The sequence below is a fragment of the Agelaius tricolor genome, unplaced genomic scaffold, assembly GCF_023055355.1.
Source record: "Agelaius tricolor isolate 1412-34295 unplaced genomic scaffold, bAgeTri1.0.p SCAF_19, whole genome shotgun sequence".
Classification (NCBI taxonomy): domain Eukaryota; kingdom Metazoa; phylum Chordata; class Aves; order Passeriformes; family Icteridae; genus Agelaius; species Agelaius tricolor.
Window position 1 is genome coordinate 2,746,453 of NW_027269279.1, and position 17,394 is coordinate 2,763,846.

Below are 17,394 nucleotides of genomic sequence, written 5' to 3' on the forward strand. Positions count from 1 at the left end.
AAATACTAGCAGGAAATTCTTCCCTGTGATGGTGGGGAGGCACTAGCACAGGTTGCCCAGAGAAGCTGTGGCTGCCCCATCTCTGGAAGTATTCAAGGCCAGGTTAGATGGGACTTAGAGCAACCTGGGATAGTGGAAGGTGTCCCTGCCCATGGCAGAGGGTGGAACTGGATGAACTTTAAGGTCCCTTCCAACCCAAATCATTCTACATCCCCAGAGCAGCCAGGCAGGGTGACACCTCCCCACTACCAGTATTAAAGACATCCCACCACCTGGTCAGCGTGGATGGGCACCCTTAAACCCAGGAGCACTGAAAAACAAAGAGGCTCCACCCAGCAAACTCCACCTGCTCCATCCAGGCTGCACTGGGAACGCAACCTCAGAGCTGCTGGAAGCATGCAAGGAGATAAGCCACTCATCCCTTACCTTCTCTCATTCCCAAAGAGCCGAGCCACTTCTTCTCTGCCAGGGCTACGAGCGCGGGTTCTCCGCTCTAGCCGCTTCCTCTCCACCTGGAAGGCCTCACGATTACTGATCCTAATGGCCTTGGGAACGTCGGCCAGGGTGGTGTACTGCCGGCTGGCTTTAAAAGAAAGGGGACGCCCCGATTTCTCAGCTCCCCTTCCTACATCTCTGCTGTTGGAGTCCTTGTGCATGGGGCAACTGCTCTTCGAGTCCAAGGAGTTCAGAGAGAAGCTGTGAATCATTCGGTCGCCTGATCGGATACCTGGGGAAGGAAAGGGCTGGGCATGCTCCTGTGAGGGCGATTTGGGATAACTGTACCTGTTGTTCGGGGTGCTGGGGCTGGGCGGGCTTGGTGGGGGTGGCAGTTGCTGCTCTTCCAGCTTCGAGTCTTGCTTGGTCTTCTCCAAGGAGAAGTACCCGCTCTCGACACGCGTCTTCCGCCCGCAGTCTATCCGGTCCCCGTTCATGGAGCTCTCCTCTAAGGGACAGAGAAGTCACCCTGCTTGGTTTCAAGTCCAAGTTCTGCTTCTAAGAAAGAAACACCCTGATTCCACCCAGGACAGGGGCAGGTGTGAGAGCAGAGTTGGTCTGGGCACCAGCCCCATGCGGTGCTATCTCCTGCACCCTTGGCTTTTCCACCCTGAGCAGCCCTCATGCCCATGGAGATGGTGGGATAGCTGCAGGGAACTGGGGATGCTGATCCAACCCTTGGGCTAGGTTTGTACAGATGAAAGATCTGAACTTTCAAACCAAGAAATGGGCAGCTGCAGTTACAGCTCTGTATCCATTTCCATCCCCGTCCTTCCCAGCCTGGCAGCAACCACAACTCCATGGGTGCAAGGCAACAGACACCTCATCCATCTTCATCTCTCACCTTCCTTGTTGTCCAGCACGGAGTCCTTCATGGAGCTGGCAGCCCCAGCCTGGCCTTGCATGGGGCTCTGGGCTGGGCCAATACCACTGCCCCCATCTGCTTGGTCTTTGCCCCTCATTTCTTCCTGCCAGAGCGTGGACTTGGTGGCAGGGACCTTCTCAGCGCTGGGAATGTTGCTGCTGGTCACAGCCATCTTAGCAGGACCAGGCTCCTAAAAAAACCAGTTGACATAGGAAGTTAGAGAGTTTGCCCCAGCTCCACTCTCAGGGTCCCCAAGGGCTTGGCCCCAAGGTGTGAGCTCCACATAGCTTGGGTGCTGTCCATGACATGTCACAGCAGGACAGGGATGGGACAGTGACATGTGTCAGTGCTTTACGCCCTGTTAAAACATTCCCCCATCATCTTCAGTGCATAATTCTATTCATCTGCTAACAAGGAGCTCTGGAGCCCATCAGATGATGGATGATGCCCCTTTGGTGGCCACAGCCCGGCCAGCCCAGGTTCAGAATGTGACCCAGAAGGGGCAGCAGCTTTCCCAACTCCTTCCTTGGCTTTGTTCATTAGCAGATGTTTTGCTGTTGTCATATTAAACTTCTGCATTCACAGATTATCTTTCTTAAAGCCACCCATAAATCAATGACAATTAACTCCCCTTTGGATTGTGGGAAGTTTTCCAGCTGCTTCTTCCCCTTCCATGGAGCAGAAGGGAATACAGGAGTGCACAAACAAACAACTGAAAGCTGGGAACAAGGGCTGCAAAGAGCACCCTCTCTATCCCCTCCTCCCACATCAGGTGGGTTTTAGCCCTGCACCTCCATTGGCATTTGCAGGGCTTTGCCAGAGCCACCAGGGATCTCCCAGGGAGTGTGTCCTGGCTCCACACACAGCCATGTCAAGCAGCAAATAACCTCAATTGTAAAAAAAAATCCCCTAGGGAAATTTCACACTAAAGGAATGCAGTGTTGGAGGTAAACGATCCAGAGTTCACGGGCACCCTGCTCAAGGGGACTCTGCTCAGGCAGAGGATCAGGCCAATCTCCAAGGTCCCTTATACTCTCCTTCATTGATCCAAGCCCAAAGCTAATCACCAGCTCAGGATATATATCTTTATATATCTCTTACACACACCCCCATGTAATTATTTGTAGATATGTATTTAATTAGGCAGAGATGTGGGCCAAAAAGAAGTCTGTGAGGGAGCAGAGACATTAACTCTCTCCTGCTCATGGGTATGAACAACTCCAAGAGGCAGGATGCACCAAAATCAGCAAAACCAGCCTCTGGTTGCATGAGGTGTGTCTGGGCACGCTCTGCTTACCTGAGCCTGCCACACCCCTGTGCAAACTCAGGGCAGAGCCTCAAATCCCACATTTCAGCCCCAAACCCTGCCTCAGGTTCCCACGGGCAGCAGGCAGGCACAGGCATTCCAGTCTCTCCCAGTGCTGGAGCACAGCAAAAGCTGCAAGAGAAACCTGCCCTTTTCCCCCTAAAATTGCAACCTGCTTGCAAAGAAAAGTGAAAACACCTAACGCTCCCTGTCCAAAAAATCTGCAGCAGGAGTGGTATTCCCTGCATTGCTCCCACCCTGGTGATTTTGCAGAGGGATGATGCAAAATGATGGGGGGAGTTGAAGATGACCTTGATGCTCCAAGAGCATCCAGCTGTAACCAAGGTCTGCTGTACCACAGACAAGCAAAAGCTATGGAGAGTGAGAAAAAGCAAGAATATAAAATTCTTTTTTTTATATCACAAAGGTGCCCACCCCTCCCTAAGCAGCTCTAAGACATAATCTACTGCCTGATTAGTGTGTGGCCATCTTTAGGAAGAATGCAAGCTTTCTCAACCAGCACACGGAGAGCAAGCTGAACAGCAGCCAATTTCAGGAGAGGCCATTTCACAGAGGAGAATTTGGTGCTCATTTTCTCCTCAGCATCCTCTTTCCTTCCCTGGACCAGCCACCTGCATCAGCAGGATGTGGGAGACAGAGGGAAGATGCTGCTTCTGCCTTTGCAGGCTGCTCCTAAGCGCCTGACACAGCACAGCATCCATCAGCAGCAGCTCCCACATGGAGGTTGGTTTTGCAAAGTGAATTTGAGCCTTTTTCCAGCACCATGGGGATGGAAGACATGGGATGGAGAGAGTGCAAGAAGGGTAGCAAGCAAAACAGGGTGGTCTGTCCCAAGACAAGAGGGCAGTGTGCCACAAGGGTCCCTGGTCCCCATCCCCAAGCACCTGGGGAGCCCATCTGCCCACGGGGAGCCGGCATCCTTCCCACAGCCGCTTCCCTTATTTGGTGCTCAGGAGCTCAGATCCTGTACGGTTTCCAAGAGGTTGCCATGGTGATGAAATGTAACCCAGAATGATGTTTTTCTGGCTCTGCGCCTCTTGTCGTCTCCACCCCGTCCCCCTCCTGAAGCCAGCCTGGGTTTAGTGGTGCACCCTGGCCAGGGTGAGCATCCCTGCCCTGCTGCATCCACTCCCTGGGGTGCCCCAAATGCAACAGTCCACTTCTTGGGAACTGAGGATTGACAACTCATGACATGAAGGGAGGAGGCATTTTCCCTGGAGCATCACCAGTGCCAGCACTTATGGGGTTGTCCAGGCTGTGAGGACCCCAGACCTTGGCAGGGGGTGGCTCAGACTTACAGCTTGGTGTGCAAAAAAGGATCATCCCCCCACTAACATTTTTCCCACCGCCCAGAACATCTTTATCCAGTGGAGTGATGAAAACTTATTCAAACAAACACTGTACAAAACCAATCCATGGCCCAGTTTTGTACCAGGGCCATCCCTGGAACTTCATCAAAGAGGACATGAAAACCAAGGCTCAGGGGAGCCCTGACCAAGGCTCAGGGGAGCCCTGATGCTGGTTTTGGTCCCCAGCATGGCTGGAGGAGCCCTCCCAGCCGGTCCCCTGTGGTGGTGGGACACACAGCCAGAGGTCAGGCGGCCTCAGGGACACGGCTGTTCTCAGCCCCGGCGAGGGACGAGGGTGGCCCTGGGGTCACGTTCCCCATCTGTGGGACTGTCCCCCATTCCAGCCACGTGGGAGCCAGGCAGGAACGAGTGAGTCAGAGCCGGCCCCACTTTTGACCATTTATAGTCAAAGTGAGCACGAAGCCACTGGCGGGTCCCTGGAGAGCCCAGCTCCGGCCCCCGGAGCTCCCAGCCTGGCCCTGGCCTTTCGTATTTTCCTTTCATTCCCATTATCTCTGGGGTCATCTCTAAGGGAGTAACTGGAACCCGATGGAATTTCATCCTGTTTCTGAGGAAAAGGCCCATGAACAGCACCTCTCCCTGGTCCCCCTTGGGGACCATGCGGCTTTGTGGCCACTCCCAGGATTGTGTGCAGCGGTGGCACCACAAAACAGCACACAGGGGGCAGAACGTGGCCCCAGAGCAGCCAGGAAAGCAGGAGTGTGTGAGCCTGGAAGTGATGACCAGGAATTAATTCACACCGATTTGCTGTCCTGGTTTGGCCCAGCTCTCACCCTCCACACAGGCAGCATCAGAGGGCTGGTGATCCCAATGGCTTGGGGGGATCTACCCCAGGACCAGAGCAAGGCCACAGCCCTGAGAGGGAGGCAAGGGACTGGGTGACAGTGTGTGTGTGTGTCCCTGGGTTACCTGGGGAGTTGGGGGCTCTACCTTCCTCTTCTTCTTCTGATTCTGCTTGTTTGTCCTGGGATAGACGATGAGCATCTCCAGCCACCTGCAGGCAGAGAAGCAGAAGGTGAGGTCTGTGCCACAGGGACAGGAGTGATGCTGACCTGGCCAGGGTCAGCTTGGTGAACAATACCCAGAAACCATCCCAACCAGCTCCTGGGGGAAAAATGAGGCAGGAGAAGAGGGATGACCCCGGGGTGCTTTGGCTCAAACCCTGCTCTCTGCAACAGTGAGGCCACAGCCAAGGCTGACATGGGGCAGGGATTCAAGGATCCTGAAAGACAGTGGAGAGGGACAGAGCCTCCAGCAGGGCCGTCCCTTGAGCCATGCCAACACCCGCACACTGCAGACAAAGCACTTTTGTCCAAGGAAGAGCAGCATGAACTTGGCATTGAGAAGTCCTGCGTCCTCCCACCGTGGCCTGACAACCTGCCCCCGCATCTCTGAGAACTCCACAGGGATCCCTGCACCGCTGGGAAACATTCCCACTTCAAATGTCCCTGTTCCCCTTTCCTTCTCCCCCTGCTTTGCACACTGCTGCTGTAAAGTGTTCAGAGATGACAACATCAAGCGGGGTTTGGTGAAGCAATGAACGCCAGAAGCACAGAATGAACGTGAAACCAATTCTCCCCCAGCCAGGGAAATCTTCCTGTCGTGCTGCAACTGCAAACAAAACCAGCCTGGCTCAGCCCCAGAGTAGGACTGCTGGGGGATGATTAATGCCTGCAGTCAGGAGCAAAAGCACTGCTTCAAAACCCATTGCTGGGCTGATGAGCAATAAATCAGCCCCACCTCACTCCGCAATGCCTCTCCCTCCCACGGCTGGCAGGACCAGCAACAAAGGCTGAGCTGGGAACCAGAGCGTGGGGAGAGGGTGGAGAGAGCAGGCCATGGGGCTGGCCATGGTTTGGGGCAGTCAGTGCTCCTGCCAGGGAGGAGAGGAGCTCACTGCCCTGTGCTGTGATTCCCACATGGCTCTGCATCCTGGCTCCACAGCCCCTGCAGCACATTGCTGTGAATGGGGCTGGGAGGACAGCCTTGTCAATCTAAGGTCCACCTGTGCTCTCTTGTCTCAGTAGGGCAGGGAAATTTCAATCCATGAAAACACTCATCTGGTCAAAATCACAAATTCTTGGTAGAAAGATGTCTATTTCAACAAGTAGTTGCAGAACTAGGGGAGTCTCGACCGAAGATAAGGCTTGGAAATAGAAATCTCAGCAGAAAGTGCTGACTCTGCTGCTGCCAGGGCTGGGGGAGGCAGGAGATGCTGTGCCTTGGGAACAGTGGGAAAGAGCAAGTGTTCATCCCTTCAGCTTCCTGCTGGAGTTTCAAATGTCAGATTCTGGGAGGGAGGCACTGAGCTCTGGGCACTCCATGTGGGAAAGGCTCTCAGGTGAGCAGCAGCACAGCCACACTGTCACTGTGTGCTGGCAGCTCAGCTCTCCAGGGCTCTGCACCTTCACCAGCACCAGCTTCAATCCCAGCTGCCATGTGAGTGATGAAGAGGATGTTTCTAGGTCACCACCCAGCACCTGGAGTTGGGAAATTTACCCTGATTTGCTCATTTTAGTGGTCTAATCTTCAGTGTCACTGAGCCACTGCATTCCTGTGACATTTTAACCACCCTTGGAGGTGAGATGATCCCTGGGACCAGGGAGGTGGGGAGCATTCACCCCAAGATTCCACATCTGCCCAGGGATGGATGAGGACCAGAGGGTGGATGGCACTCGGGGTCAGACATGCCAGCCCCAGAATTACAGGACCTGTACCAGTGGGCTGGATACCTAAAATGGGATGGGATCCCTAAAAGCACTGTGGGGTCACCCCAGCACCCAGGATCAGCCTGGGTATGCACAGCCATAGGTCCTACCCACCTTCCTCTTCCTCCTGGCTAATGGAAGAGCCTGGGAGTGGCTGAGCCCCAGCTCTGCACTCACCCACTGATGATCTCCTTGTTCTCAGCACGGATGAAATGCTCCTTCTCCGGTGTCAGGATGCACAAGGAGAACTTCTGCCCTGTCCGGCCCTCCCCGTCCACCACGTCCGTGCACTGGTTCATGTTGATGGTGCCCTGGGGGAGGGTGGTTGGCTGCGAGGGAAAGGAGAAAGGGGCAACTTTAAGGAGAGAAGAGCACAGGAGTGCAGAGCTGAGCCCTAAAAGCTCTCCTGGAGGACACCAGGATCCTACACATGAAGATGATTTGCCCACAGGTAACCAGACACAGCAAAGCTCTGTGCCACACATCTCGGGGACACAGACCAACCAGTACAGCTCCTGCCAGACCAGCCTGGTCCACTGCTGCCACTAAGGTGCTTCTCCTATGCCAAACATGCAGGGAAGGATGGCTGCCCTGTTGTGGCACCCAGACACTGAGGAAGGGCACCAAATGGCTGGCTTTGCTCTGCAGCTGCAAGCCATCTGGGCTGGTGGGGTGGCACCTGGAGATAGGGGTGGCAAAGCACCAAGGTCCCACTGTCCTCAGCACAGGATGGCTCAGGGATAAAGAGACAGACACAAGCACCAGGTTTTTTCCATTAAAATTTAAAAAAACCCACAGAGTTTCCCAGGGAGGGACTGCAGCATGGAAGGGACCTTGCTTGGTGGGTTTTCTGAACAGTGTCACCTCTCAGCCTCATAGCTCCAAGGAGACCTGGTGAAGTGGGACAGGTGGTGGCCCCTGTGGCCCAAGAGGACACTGAGGGACATCCAGAGGGGTGTCAGCACTGACAAGAGCTGACAGGTCCATCTGGAGCAGCGCTGGCTCATCCGATTACAGCGTATCCACCCGTCCCCAGTGCCTGCAGCCCTCCCCCCCGAGCCATTCCATGGCTCCCATGTCCCCAGCCTGCCTGTCCCCACCAGGCTCGGTGACACCGGGGTCCTTCCAGCACCCCAGGGCAAACCTGCACCTGGGACATAAATGACTGATGGAGAGATCCCTCTGAGCTGCCAACAGCACCAAAAGAGGACCTAAAGCAGCCTGTGGACACCTCTTCACCCTGCCAAAGCCTCCTTGTGCCCTCCAGATGGCCGGGCCAACAAGGAGACAGATTTCTGGCAGATGCTGTTAAGGTTTTTACCATGGAAACCAGCTCCCCTGCCAGCAAAACCCCTCCAAAAGCAGCCTGTGCCATGCAAAGAAAGGGTGACAGGAGAGAGCTCAATGGCCACAGCCTACAAACCCAGAAAATTCAGATCAGTCTCCCAGAGCTCCCAGTTTAGCCATCTGTGGGTGGTGGGAAATAGCCTCTTTCCCCAGGAAAAGGTTTTTCCCTGCAGCTGGGAAAAAGGTTTTCCCTGGGTGGGAGCATCCTATGACAGCCCAGGGGTGGCAAGGAGCCATCACAGGTGCTGCAGCACTGGGTACATGAACTGGACCAGTTGTACATCAGGGACACCAAACTCTCCTCTTCTCCTTGTGGAAATCAGCATCCAGAGACCCCCCCAGGATGGAGGAAGAGCAAAGCCCAGCCCAGACTCCCAGCAGGGCGCATGCCCAGCCTCCTGCCCTGCACTGCCACGGGTAGTCAGCTCCTAAGAGGATTTTTTTGTCTTAGACAACAAAAATAAAACCCCGCTTTCCGGGAGCTATAAAAACCCAACGGAAAAACTTTCTCCTGTTCCAAGTGGAGTCTTAGAAAAGTTTTTGTCTTGCTGGCCTCTGGCAGAGCCAAGGCCTCCAGGACTGTAAGGTCCAGGTCCAACCTCCTTCCCCTCCCAGAGCAGTTTTGCACCAGGGAATTCAACAAAGACAGGGGGGTGAGGAGGAGGGAGGGAGCCCCACAGGGGGATCTTGGGCCACTCAGTCCCTTGACGCCCTATAAGGCCCCAGAGGGATTTGGCAGGGAGCTGGCACAGGAGGAGAGGAAGAATCAACACCCTGCAAGGCCATGGCAGTGCAGGGCGGCTGCTCCTGCTGCCCACACCCAGCCCTGACCGAAGCGTTGCCGGCAGCAGAGGAGCCGGTTTGGGGGCTGGCCCTGCAAAGTGGTTTTGCCACTCAGCCCTCCTTGTGAAGGGTGAATGCTGGCATCTTGCACAGCCTGACACATGAGTCTCCATCCACCACTGCACCTCTGAGCCAGGACACCAGGAAAGAGCTGGGAACAAAGCTGGGAGTGACCCTCTTGCACCTGCGGCCCCGGGGATGAACCCTCCATCCCACTGCAGCTCCCCTGCACCCCACACCCCTCAGCAGCAGATGAAACCTGACAGACCAGCAGCCTCACTCACTTGGGATGTAAATTCCTTTACACCATTTGTTTCCTTCCTTGGAGGCAGCACAGGCACTTTGAAGTGAAGCAAAATGCAAATGGAGCCTGGTGGAAATGTGTGTGTACACACACAAACTGCACCAAGGAAAAGGGGATGGCTTGGACCCCTTCTTCACCTCTGAGCAGCTGTTTCTGGGCTGGAGGGTTTCTCAAGGCTGGGGAACCTTGGAGAAGGATGAGCAAAGCTGGTCCCTGGCCAGGTGAGGACTGTGTGGCTCCAGCAGTTGGAAGGAAATAAATAAATAAATGCAGAAGCAGAGAAGTGTTGCATGGCAGAGACACCAAAACAACAGGGCTGGGATTTCAACCAGCCCTTGGAAGAGCAGATGCTTTGATACAAGGCTGAACCCAGCATCAGACCCCAGGGTGGCTTCGTGTCTGGGTGAGGCAGGAGTGGATGCTCAGCCTCAGCTCCTGAATGCTGCCAGTCCCCAGCTGAGGGACAGCCCTGTCCCCAGGCACTGGTCCTGCCTTTGCTCTCTCCCACTGCTGCTGCCAATGGGATGGAGCCCACAGCTACCCCAGAACTGGATCTGGTGGCTGGGTGTGTCATTTAAGGGTAGGAGTGGAAGCACACAAGGGTGTACCTCTGTGGAAGCATCATTAAGGCCACCACCACTAGCCCTCCTTGAGGCCACCAGTGCCACCAGGTGCCTCCAGCCCAGTCACTGGAGCAGTGCCTGTCCCTCACCAGCACAGGAAGAGGAGCACTTGCATCACACGAGCAGCTCCAGCTCTCCAGGCTGCCAGTACCAGCAGAGGAACCAGAGACAAGAAACAATTGTGTTGCTGTTTCCCTCTGGAGTGACAGATCCCTATTGACACACACACGTGCTCAGTGTCCCTCTCCATAACACACAAAGCCTATAGAGAACTCTCCTCCTCCTCTTCCTCCTCCTCCTCTCCCTCCCCTGGGTGCCCAGGCTGTGAGTCATGCCAGGCTCTCCACATCAACAACATCAGCAGCCTCTGGATGAGGTGCAGGGATCTTTGGATGGATGCTCCTAGGATGCAGAGCTCAGCAGCTGCAGCAGCCCCCTCCTTGGGCAGTGGAAAGGAGTGAAAGAAAGAATGGGGACCTCTCAGAAGCTTGAAGGAAGAAATCCCAAGCAGGGCATTACTGCATCATGCTGCACAGTGCTGGATGCTTCGTGGGTGATGAACTACTAGGTACAGGAGCTGATGCTGTAAATCAAAAGGGTTTATCTGCAAAGTCCCTCATTTCCATAAGGCATTGCAGGGCTGAGGTAGAAAACCAGGATTATTTGAGCTAGAAAAACAGGATTATTTTGATTTTTAAAATTCTGATTTTTTTTTTTTTCCAAGGACTTTCCCTGTCATTTCTAACACATGGGGATCATAGCAGCTTGATACAAAATACAAGGGAGCTCTGCTCAGGAGCTGCAGACAGGATGTTTTGGAGCAGGTAACCCCATGGTCAGGCTCCTGAGGAGGGGCTCTGCCATGGCCTCCATGGAACATGGCCAATGCCCAGCCCGTTGTCCAGGGCTATTACACAACATGGGTTGATGAAATCTGGAACACAACCTTTAAAGAAAGGCGATGGGGCAGGGGGAGGAGGAAACCAAACAAAAGGGACATTTTACTTTCTGCCAAGAACCAGGAGGGGAAGAGGAAAAAAAAAAAAAAAAAAACCCACAACCATTTGTCTATCTCGCATGGCGGGCTGGTTGCCTTGGCACCGGGGCCTGGCTGTCCCAGGGGAGATCACAGCTCTGCTGTCCCACTCTGGGCTCAGGATCTGGCAGCACTGCCCTGGCTCCCAGCACTGCCCTGGAGCAGCAGCGAGCCTGCAGTGCCTGGGGAAGAGACATCCACGCTGCCTCCATAAATGTGTCTTGACAAATGTTAATTCTCCCAGCTAAAATATTCATGAAGGTGGCTGCCGAGCGCTGCTCACTCACAGCACTCCCCTGTGCTCTGCAGATGCAGCTCCTGTGCCTGCTAAAGCTTCCCCCATCCCAGTGCCTGGGCTCAGCTGATCACAGTGCTCCAGGCAGGATGCAAACAGAAGGGAGCAAGACTTTGCTGTCACATTGTCACAGGCACATCAGGGCAACATGGAGACAACCACAGCTGGGCAAGGGCACAGACAGAGCTTGGACACGCAGCTCCCAGCACCAGCATGGCATTGGGAGCCTAACCCAGAGCCACATCCACCATTTCCACCTGGAGGCCATTGAGAAAGCACCAACTCCTTGAAAAGTTACAGAATTGTAGAAACACCTCCAACCATTAACCCATGGCAATGCCAGGTCCTCCACTAAACCACGTCCCTAAGCACCACATCTGTGGGTTCTTTGAACACTTACAGGGATGGTGACTCTACCACTTCACTGGGCAGCCTATTCCTATGCTCGACCACTCTTTCATTACAGAAATTTTTTCAAATATCCAACCTAAAACTCCTCTGGAGCAACTTGAGGCTAGTTCCTCTTGTCCTACCAGCTGTTAGCTGTGAGAAGAGACTGACCCACACTTGGCTACCACCTTTCAGGGAATTGCAGAGATGCCTTTTCAGATGTAGAGTCACCCCTTTTCAGCCATGCAAGGCGAGGCATGACCTCCTAAATCCCAGCTGGGGATGCAGCTCCTAAATCCCAGCTGGGGATGCTCTGTGCACACACACAGGGCTGGCTCAGCCTGCCCTGAGCTGCCCAGGTGCCAGGCTAGGATGGCTGGCACAGCAGCAGGGCTTTAATGAGCCTTTTGGGCTTCCTGCCACCAGGCACGAGGCTCTCGACAGGGCCACAACGGGACCGGAGCGCTGCGGTGGGCAGATTTATTACACTTATAGATCAGCTGGCAGGCTGAGCATCCTGGATTTATTAAATTAGACAAAGAGGTTGAAAACAACCTCTGTGGGCTTTGCAAAAGGACAGACTTGGACTAGAGGAGTCACCCATCGAAGGGCAGCAGAAAGTTGTGCTCCCATATCCTCATGGCAGCTCTGCTTTCCCTGTGCCATCCAAGCAAGAGGCAGGTATCTTTTCTTGGCCACCTGAGCTCACCTTTCTCAGCTGCAAACTCCTCTTTCACAGACAGAGGCACAAGCAGTGCTCTGCAGATGTGGCCTTGGCACCTGCCAATGTGCCTCTGTACCAGCAACAAACCTGTGCCAGCACGAGAAGGGGATGGGACACTTGCCCTGGTGTGCAGCCAGCAATGCAGACCGTCCCCCAGATGGACAAATGCCACAAATGCCACTTCCCCCAGCCCCACCACAGATTTCCCCACTGTTGACCCTGGGTTGCTCATCACAGGTGCTGACAGCCAGCTCCTGGGATTTGTTTTGCTGAAGGAATTCCCCATAGCCCCAGGTCACCCACCCCAAAGAGGTGGGATGGGTTAGCAAGTGCCACACACACCTGTCCCTGCATTCCCTAAGAGCCCTCCTGAGCCTCCACCAGGACATAAAACAACATCAGCTCCCCTTTTACCAGTGGGATGGAATTTTCTTCCTCGGGGAGCAGCTTGAGAAGGGGGTGAAGTGCAGGGGCTGGGCAGGAGAGTTCAGCCAGGGGCCGCTTTTAAGCGGAGTCGGTGTTTATGTCCACAGACAGCGAGTCTAAACACAGGGAGCTGCCTGCAAACTGACTGTGTGCACCCCTGGGCTCCTCTCCCACCCAGTGCCACCTCAGCCAGGCATGGCCAGCACCCATCCCAGGGGTGCCCAGGCAGCAGCTTTGGGGCCACACATCCCATTTGTAGCCCCATCCCCAGGGGCACCCATCGGGCCAGCGGGTGCTGGAGCGGAGCGAGCCCGGCCCGGGCTGTGAGGAGGCTGGAGCCAGCTTCTCTTGGCCTTATAAGGCTATTTTCGCACTGCTCTTGCAGCTCCCAGCTGCTCCCCACTCCAAAGCAGGGTCGGAGTTGGCAGCCAGAGCCTAGCCTGCCTCCTTCCTGTTAACCTCTTTCCTGCTGAACAGCCTCTGAGGGGTCTGTGATGGTGGGAACAGCCATGTCCAGTCCTGGCACAACCAGCCGTGCTGGGCAGGAAGGGTCAGCAAACCCACTGGTGGTCACCAAGTGGGTTCAACCTCCCTCAGCACTGGTGTCTGACCCTCTAGGTCCTCAGCAGCATGGACAAATCCAGGAGCCTTTCAGGGAAGCTTGCAACCACGGATACACACACTGCACTTCCAGTGCTGCTGGAGAGGAAGAGGGAGAGAGATGCCGAAGACATTGGCACCATGATGGGAAGGACAGCAAGGTCCCACCAGAGTGGGGTATCCAAAGGCTGCTCTGAGCTGCCATCCTGGCTGTTTGTGGACCAAACTAAAAGCCAAATGTTGTACAAAGAGCCTGGAGCATCCACTCAAGCCCTATCCCAACTCTCTGGGGACCAAAGCAGAAGCCCAGAAATGCACAGGCATTTGCCAGTCCTGCAGTGCCAAAGGCACCACCTTGCAGCCCTGCAAACCCAAAAGTCACTCTTTCCTCTTGCTCTATGGGATTTAGATGCATTTAAAATGCAAAATGTCCTCCTCCCCTCCGAGGAGGGGGGTGGGAGGAATACATGATAACAGATCCGACCCCATCTGCTCCCAGCTGCCAGCGTGGCATCTTCCCTGCTCCCAGATGCACAGGCACAACAGCCAAGGGGGAAACAAATATCTGCAGCCTTCCAGCAAGTTGTCATGGTAATCAGCCCGATGGCAAAAACCCAGCAAGACCACGGACAGACCAGAGCTTGGTGCAGAGATCACGACAGGAGCTTCCTGGAGAGGGAACTGCAGTTGTTTGGAGGTGGGAAGGAAAAATGGGCTTCATTTGCATCTTGATACTTGAATCTTAAATTGCACTGTTCCAAATTGGCCTTGTCAACTTTATCCTCCACCCCCTCGGTGTAGGAGACGAGTCCCAGGTGGTCCCTGCACCGTGTGCCAGGCACACATGTGCAGGAGCTCAGCACCACCTCAGTGCTCACAGCCTCCACAGCAGCAAGGGGCTTCACCAAACCCCAGCAGCCACAGCTCCCTAAGGTCACCCACACACCAAGATGGCCATACAAACAGTGATGCCACTTTTGGACACAGCTCAGGAGGAGGAAAGCTTGGATTGAAGCAGGATGACCTCTACCCATGTTGGCCAGCCCCAGTTCCAGCTGGAACTGGATTTCTGCTTCATGGGGGTGAGGGAACATGACCAAGGTAATTGTCATCCAAAGAAAGCAGAAAATTAGATCAATCAAATCCCTGTACCTCCCACTAAGTAAACCCATCTCCCTTCCAGCCTAGAGGGAAAGGAGGGACGGATCTCCTCCTCCCCAGCCATCCCACAACCTCTCCTGCAAATACAACCAAACAGAGGCATCAGTGCAAAGACACAGGGACAGACCAAGCCATCAGCAGCATCACAGCCATGAAGAGCCACCTCCAACAACCATTGCTGGAGCTCTGGATAATTTCAGGCCCTGCAGCCACTGTGGTGGGGTATCCCCAGGACTGTCAATACAGGTCTTGTACTGGCACTCAGCAACTGCAGAGAAGGAGACAACAGCCCTGGGGATCAGCAGCACCAGATCCACCGGAGGCTTGGGCAACTCCCACGGGCGCAGATGCTTCAGTGGAAGTTCTTGAATCCGGCCAAATTAGTCTGGAAATCTCATTATTCCCCAGCACTGCTCTTATGAGCTTTGCAGAGCTTCCTGCTGGGCTGGGAATACCAGGAGGCCGGGCTCCCAGGGCCCTGGGGGTCTGCAGCTGGAGGTGTGAGGGTTGGCCAAGCCTAAGAGCTTGGCTTGGCCAACCCAGCAGCAGCTACATCCTGCACCCCACACTCTACAGAAAACCCCACACCCACTCTGCGTTGCTTCCAGCAACTTCCAGACCAGCCTGGACCCTGCAGACCTTCGCAAAAGCCGTGGTGATGGCTGGAGAGAGTTTCTCAAACTTTGACCATTGGCTATCCCACCAAATGGTGCAAAATGTGAGCCTTCTGGGCAGTTCAAGGAGAACAGCTCACAACAGGCACACACATGCCTTGTGGGGCAAGGAGACCACCCAGCAGCAGCTTGAGCTGGGCTTTGCTGCCACAGGCACAATGTGATGGAGGCACTAACACTGACAGCAAAGAGCTGTCCTGGCCAGGCAGGCACCACCAGGTTCACAGGCAAGTGGCACCTGGGGTAAGAAGTGCTTTAAATGCCCAGGAAAAATTCACTATTAACACACAAGGCTGCTGGAACTGTCCCAGGGTAGCAGCCTAAACCTGCTGCTCACATCTGGCTCCTGTAGAGGAATACAGGGAGAGGAGGGAATTCACAGCCATGTGCTGCTCCCAACCCCTCCTTTGGGAGCAGCTGTGCAATCCCAGCAGAGGGGGATGAGCACAAAAGGTTTCTCCATGCCCCATGCCTGGGATGACAGACTTCACCCCCCCAGCACTGGCCTGTATATGGCATTAACCACCCATGCAAGCCAAACATCCCCTCCCTCCACACATCTGCTCCATCCATAATCCCTGCTGTCCCTCCCCTAATGGGAAAGCAGCCAGGAAAGTGAACCAAAACCCTAATTATATCCCAGTAGCTCCCCAGCGCCCTGGTGATCCCTGTGCCTTTATCGATGCGATCGCAGCAGGGCTGATGAAATGTGGAGGAAAGGGCCAAGGCTGGGTGTGCTCCAAAACCCCACCTCTCTCTCCAGTCACACCATCACAACAGGTGGAAATCCTGCATGAGCTCAGGATGCTGCTGGGACACTTCTAAAGCCACGCTGCGTGCCTGTTCCCTCTGCCTCCTCTGCCCAAGGACCAGCCACCCACAGCAAAGGGAACAGGGAGGAGAGTGGGGACAGCCATGGGTCACAGTGGAACAGCAGCCCACGGCCCCACTGCAGCTTCCCAGGGCTCTGTTTGGCCATAAAATCATGAAGAGACACAGCTACAGCACCTGGAGCCACAGCACCCAAGGCCTGGGGGGTGCAAGAGCCAAGAGCCCCAGGGTCATGCCACAGAATGGTTTGAGTTGGAAGGGACCTTAAAGTTCATCCAGTTCCAGCCCCCTGCCATGGGCAGGGACACCTTCCACCAGACCAGGCTGTTCCAAGCCCCATCCAACCCAGCCGTGGACATTTCCAGGGATGGAGCAGCCCCAGCTTCTCTGGGCAACCTGTGCCAGGCTCTCCCCACCCTCACAGGGAAGAATTTCCTCCCTGCATCTGCCATGGCAGCAGAGATGTGGCATGGCTGGGGGGTGCACGCCAGGAAAACACAGAGGGGAAGAAACCTCCATGCAAGGTGGGACCTTCCCTGCTTTCCCCAGCTCCTGGAGCACCCCAAGCTCCACATGCAGCAGCACAGGAGGAGCTGTGCTGCCTGCAGGAGCAGAGCACAAGGCTGTTAACACACTCCCACAAACCAGCTCCTGGATGGGATCCTGCAGGAAGGAGGTGAAGGGTAAGTGAAGTTGCTGCACACGTGATTTACCTATGGTAATTTCAACTTTCAGCAAAGCTGTCTGGCTGTTTTATCTCGTTGCCTGCTTGCAGTCAGACTTCAGTGACTGCAGGGAAGAGCCTCATCTGCAGCTTTGAAGAAACAGGACAAAATAAAAAGATCTTACAAAATACATATCACCAAGAGCACGTTCACATGCTGTTACCTGGTCCTCCATAAAGGAAAAACAGCATTTTGATTTTTTTTTTCTACTTTTGTATCTTGTATTTTTTCTACTTGTTTGTATCTACTTTGTATCTATCTGCAGCCCATGGTAAGTAAATGAGCAAGACCAATAATCAAATCTGCCTGGAAATTTTCATTTTTCACCAGAAATGCCTTAAAACAGCACAGACAAAAGGGGGAAGACTCCTGCAAAACCCCTGCACTTGGTAACCCTGAGAAAAGCTGTTTACAAAACCTCACTGAAGACCTCAGCTTGTCTCCACGCAAGTTTTAACCTGACGTCCCTTTTACAGCCTCCAAACCTGATGAATAATTCATGCCCAGGATAAAGCAGAAATATCATATTCACCAATGCTTACCTAACAGAGAAACAAAGATTGCAAATAAGTAATTTATTAACCCCGAGCCGTGTTACTGCTTGAACAGAGGGCACAACTCAGGTTTTGGTGGAAAAATCACTCCTGAGC

The 17,394-nt window shown here is 54.4% G+C and overlaps 1 protein-coding gene across 7 annotated transcripts in view; it reads right to left on the reverse strand.

Annotated features, from left to right (window-relative positions):
* Nucleotides 1–17,394, reverse strand: part of MPRIP (myosin phosphatase Rho interacting protein) — a 73,147-nt gene that overhangs the window by 35,224 nt on the left and 20,529 nt on the right. For 6 of the 7 annotated variants that reach the window (XM_071443868.1, XM_071443869.1, XM_071443867.1 and 3 more), the window contains exons 4-7: nucleotides 6,943–7,094; nucleotides 4,967–5,051; nucleotides 1,340–1,550; nucleotides 784–943 (exon numbers count right to left, since the gene is read on the reverse strand). In XM_071443868.1, the coding sequence (XP_071299969.1) occupies nucleotides 784–943; nucleotides 1,340–1,550; nucleotides 4,967–5,051; nucleotides 6,943–7,094 (608 nt within the window). Of the gene's footprint in view, nucleotides 1–426; nucleotides 944–1,339; nucleotides 1,551–4,966; nucleotides 5,052–6,942; nucleotides 7,095–17,394 lie in introns of all 7 variants that reach the window. The other variant, XM_071443863.1, reaches the window with a different exon arrangement.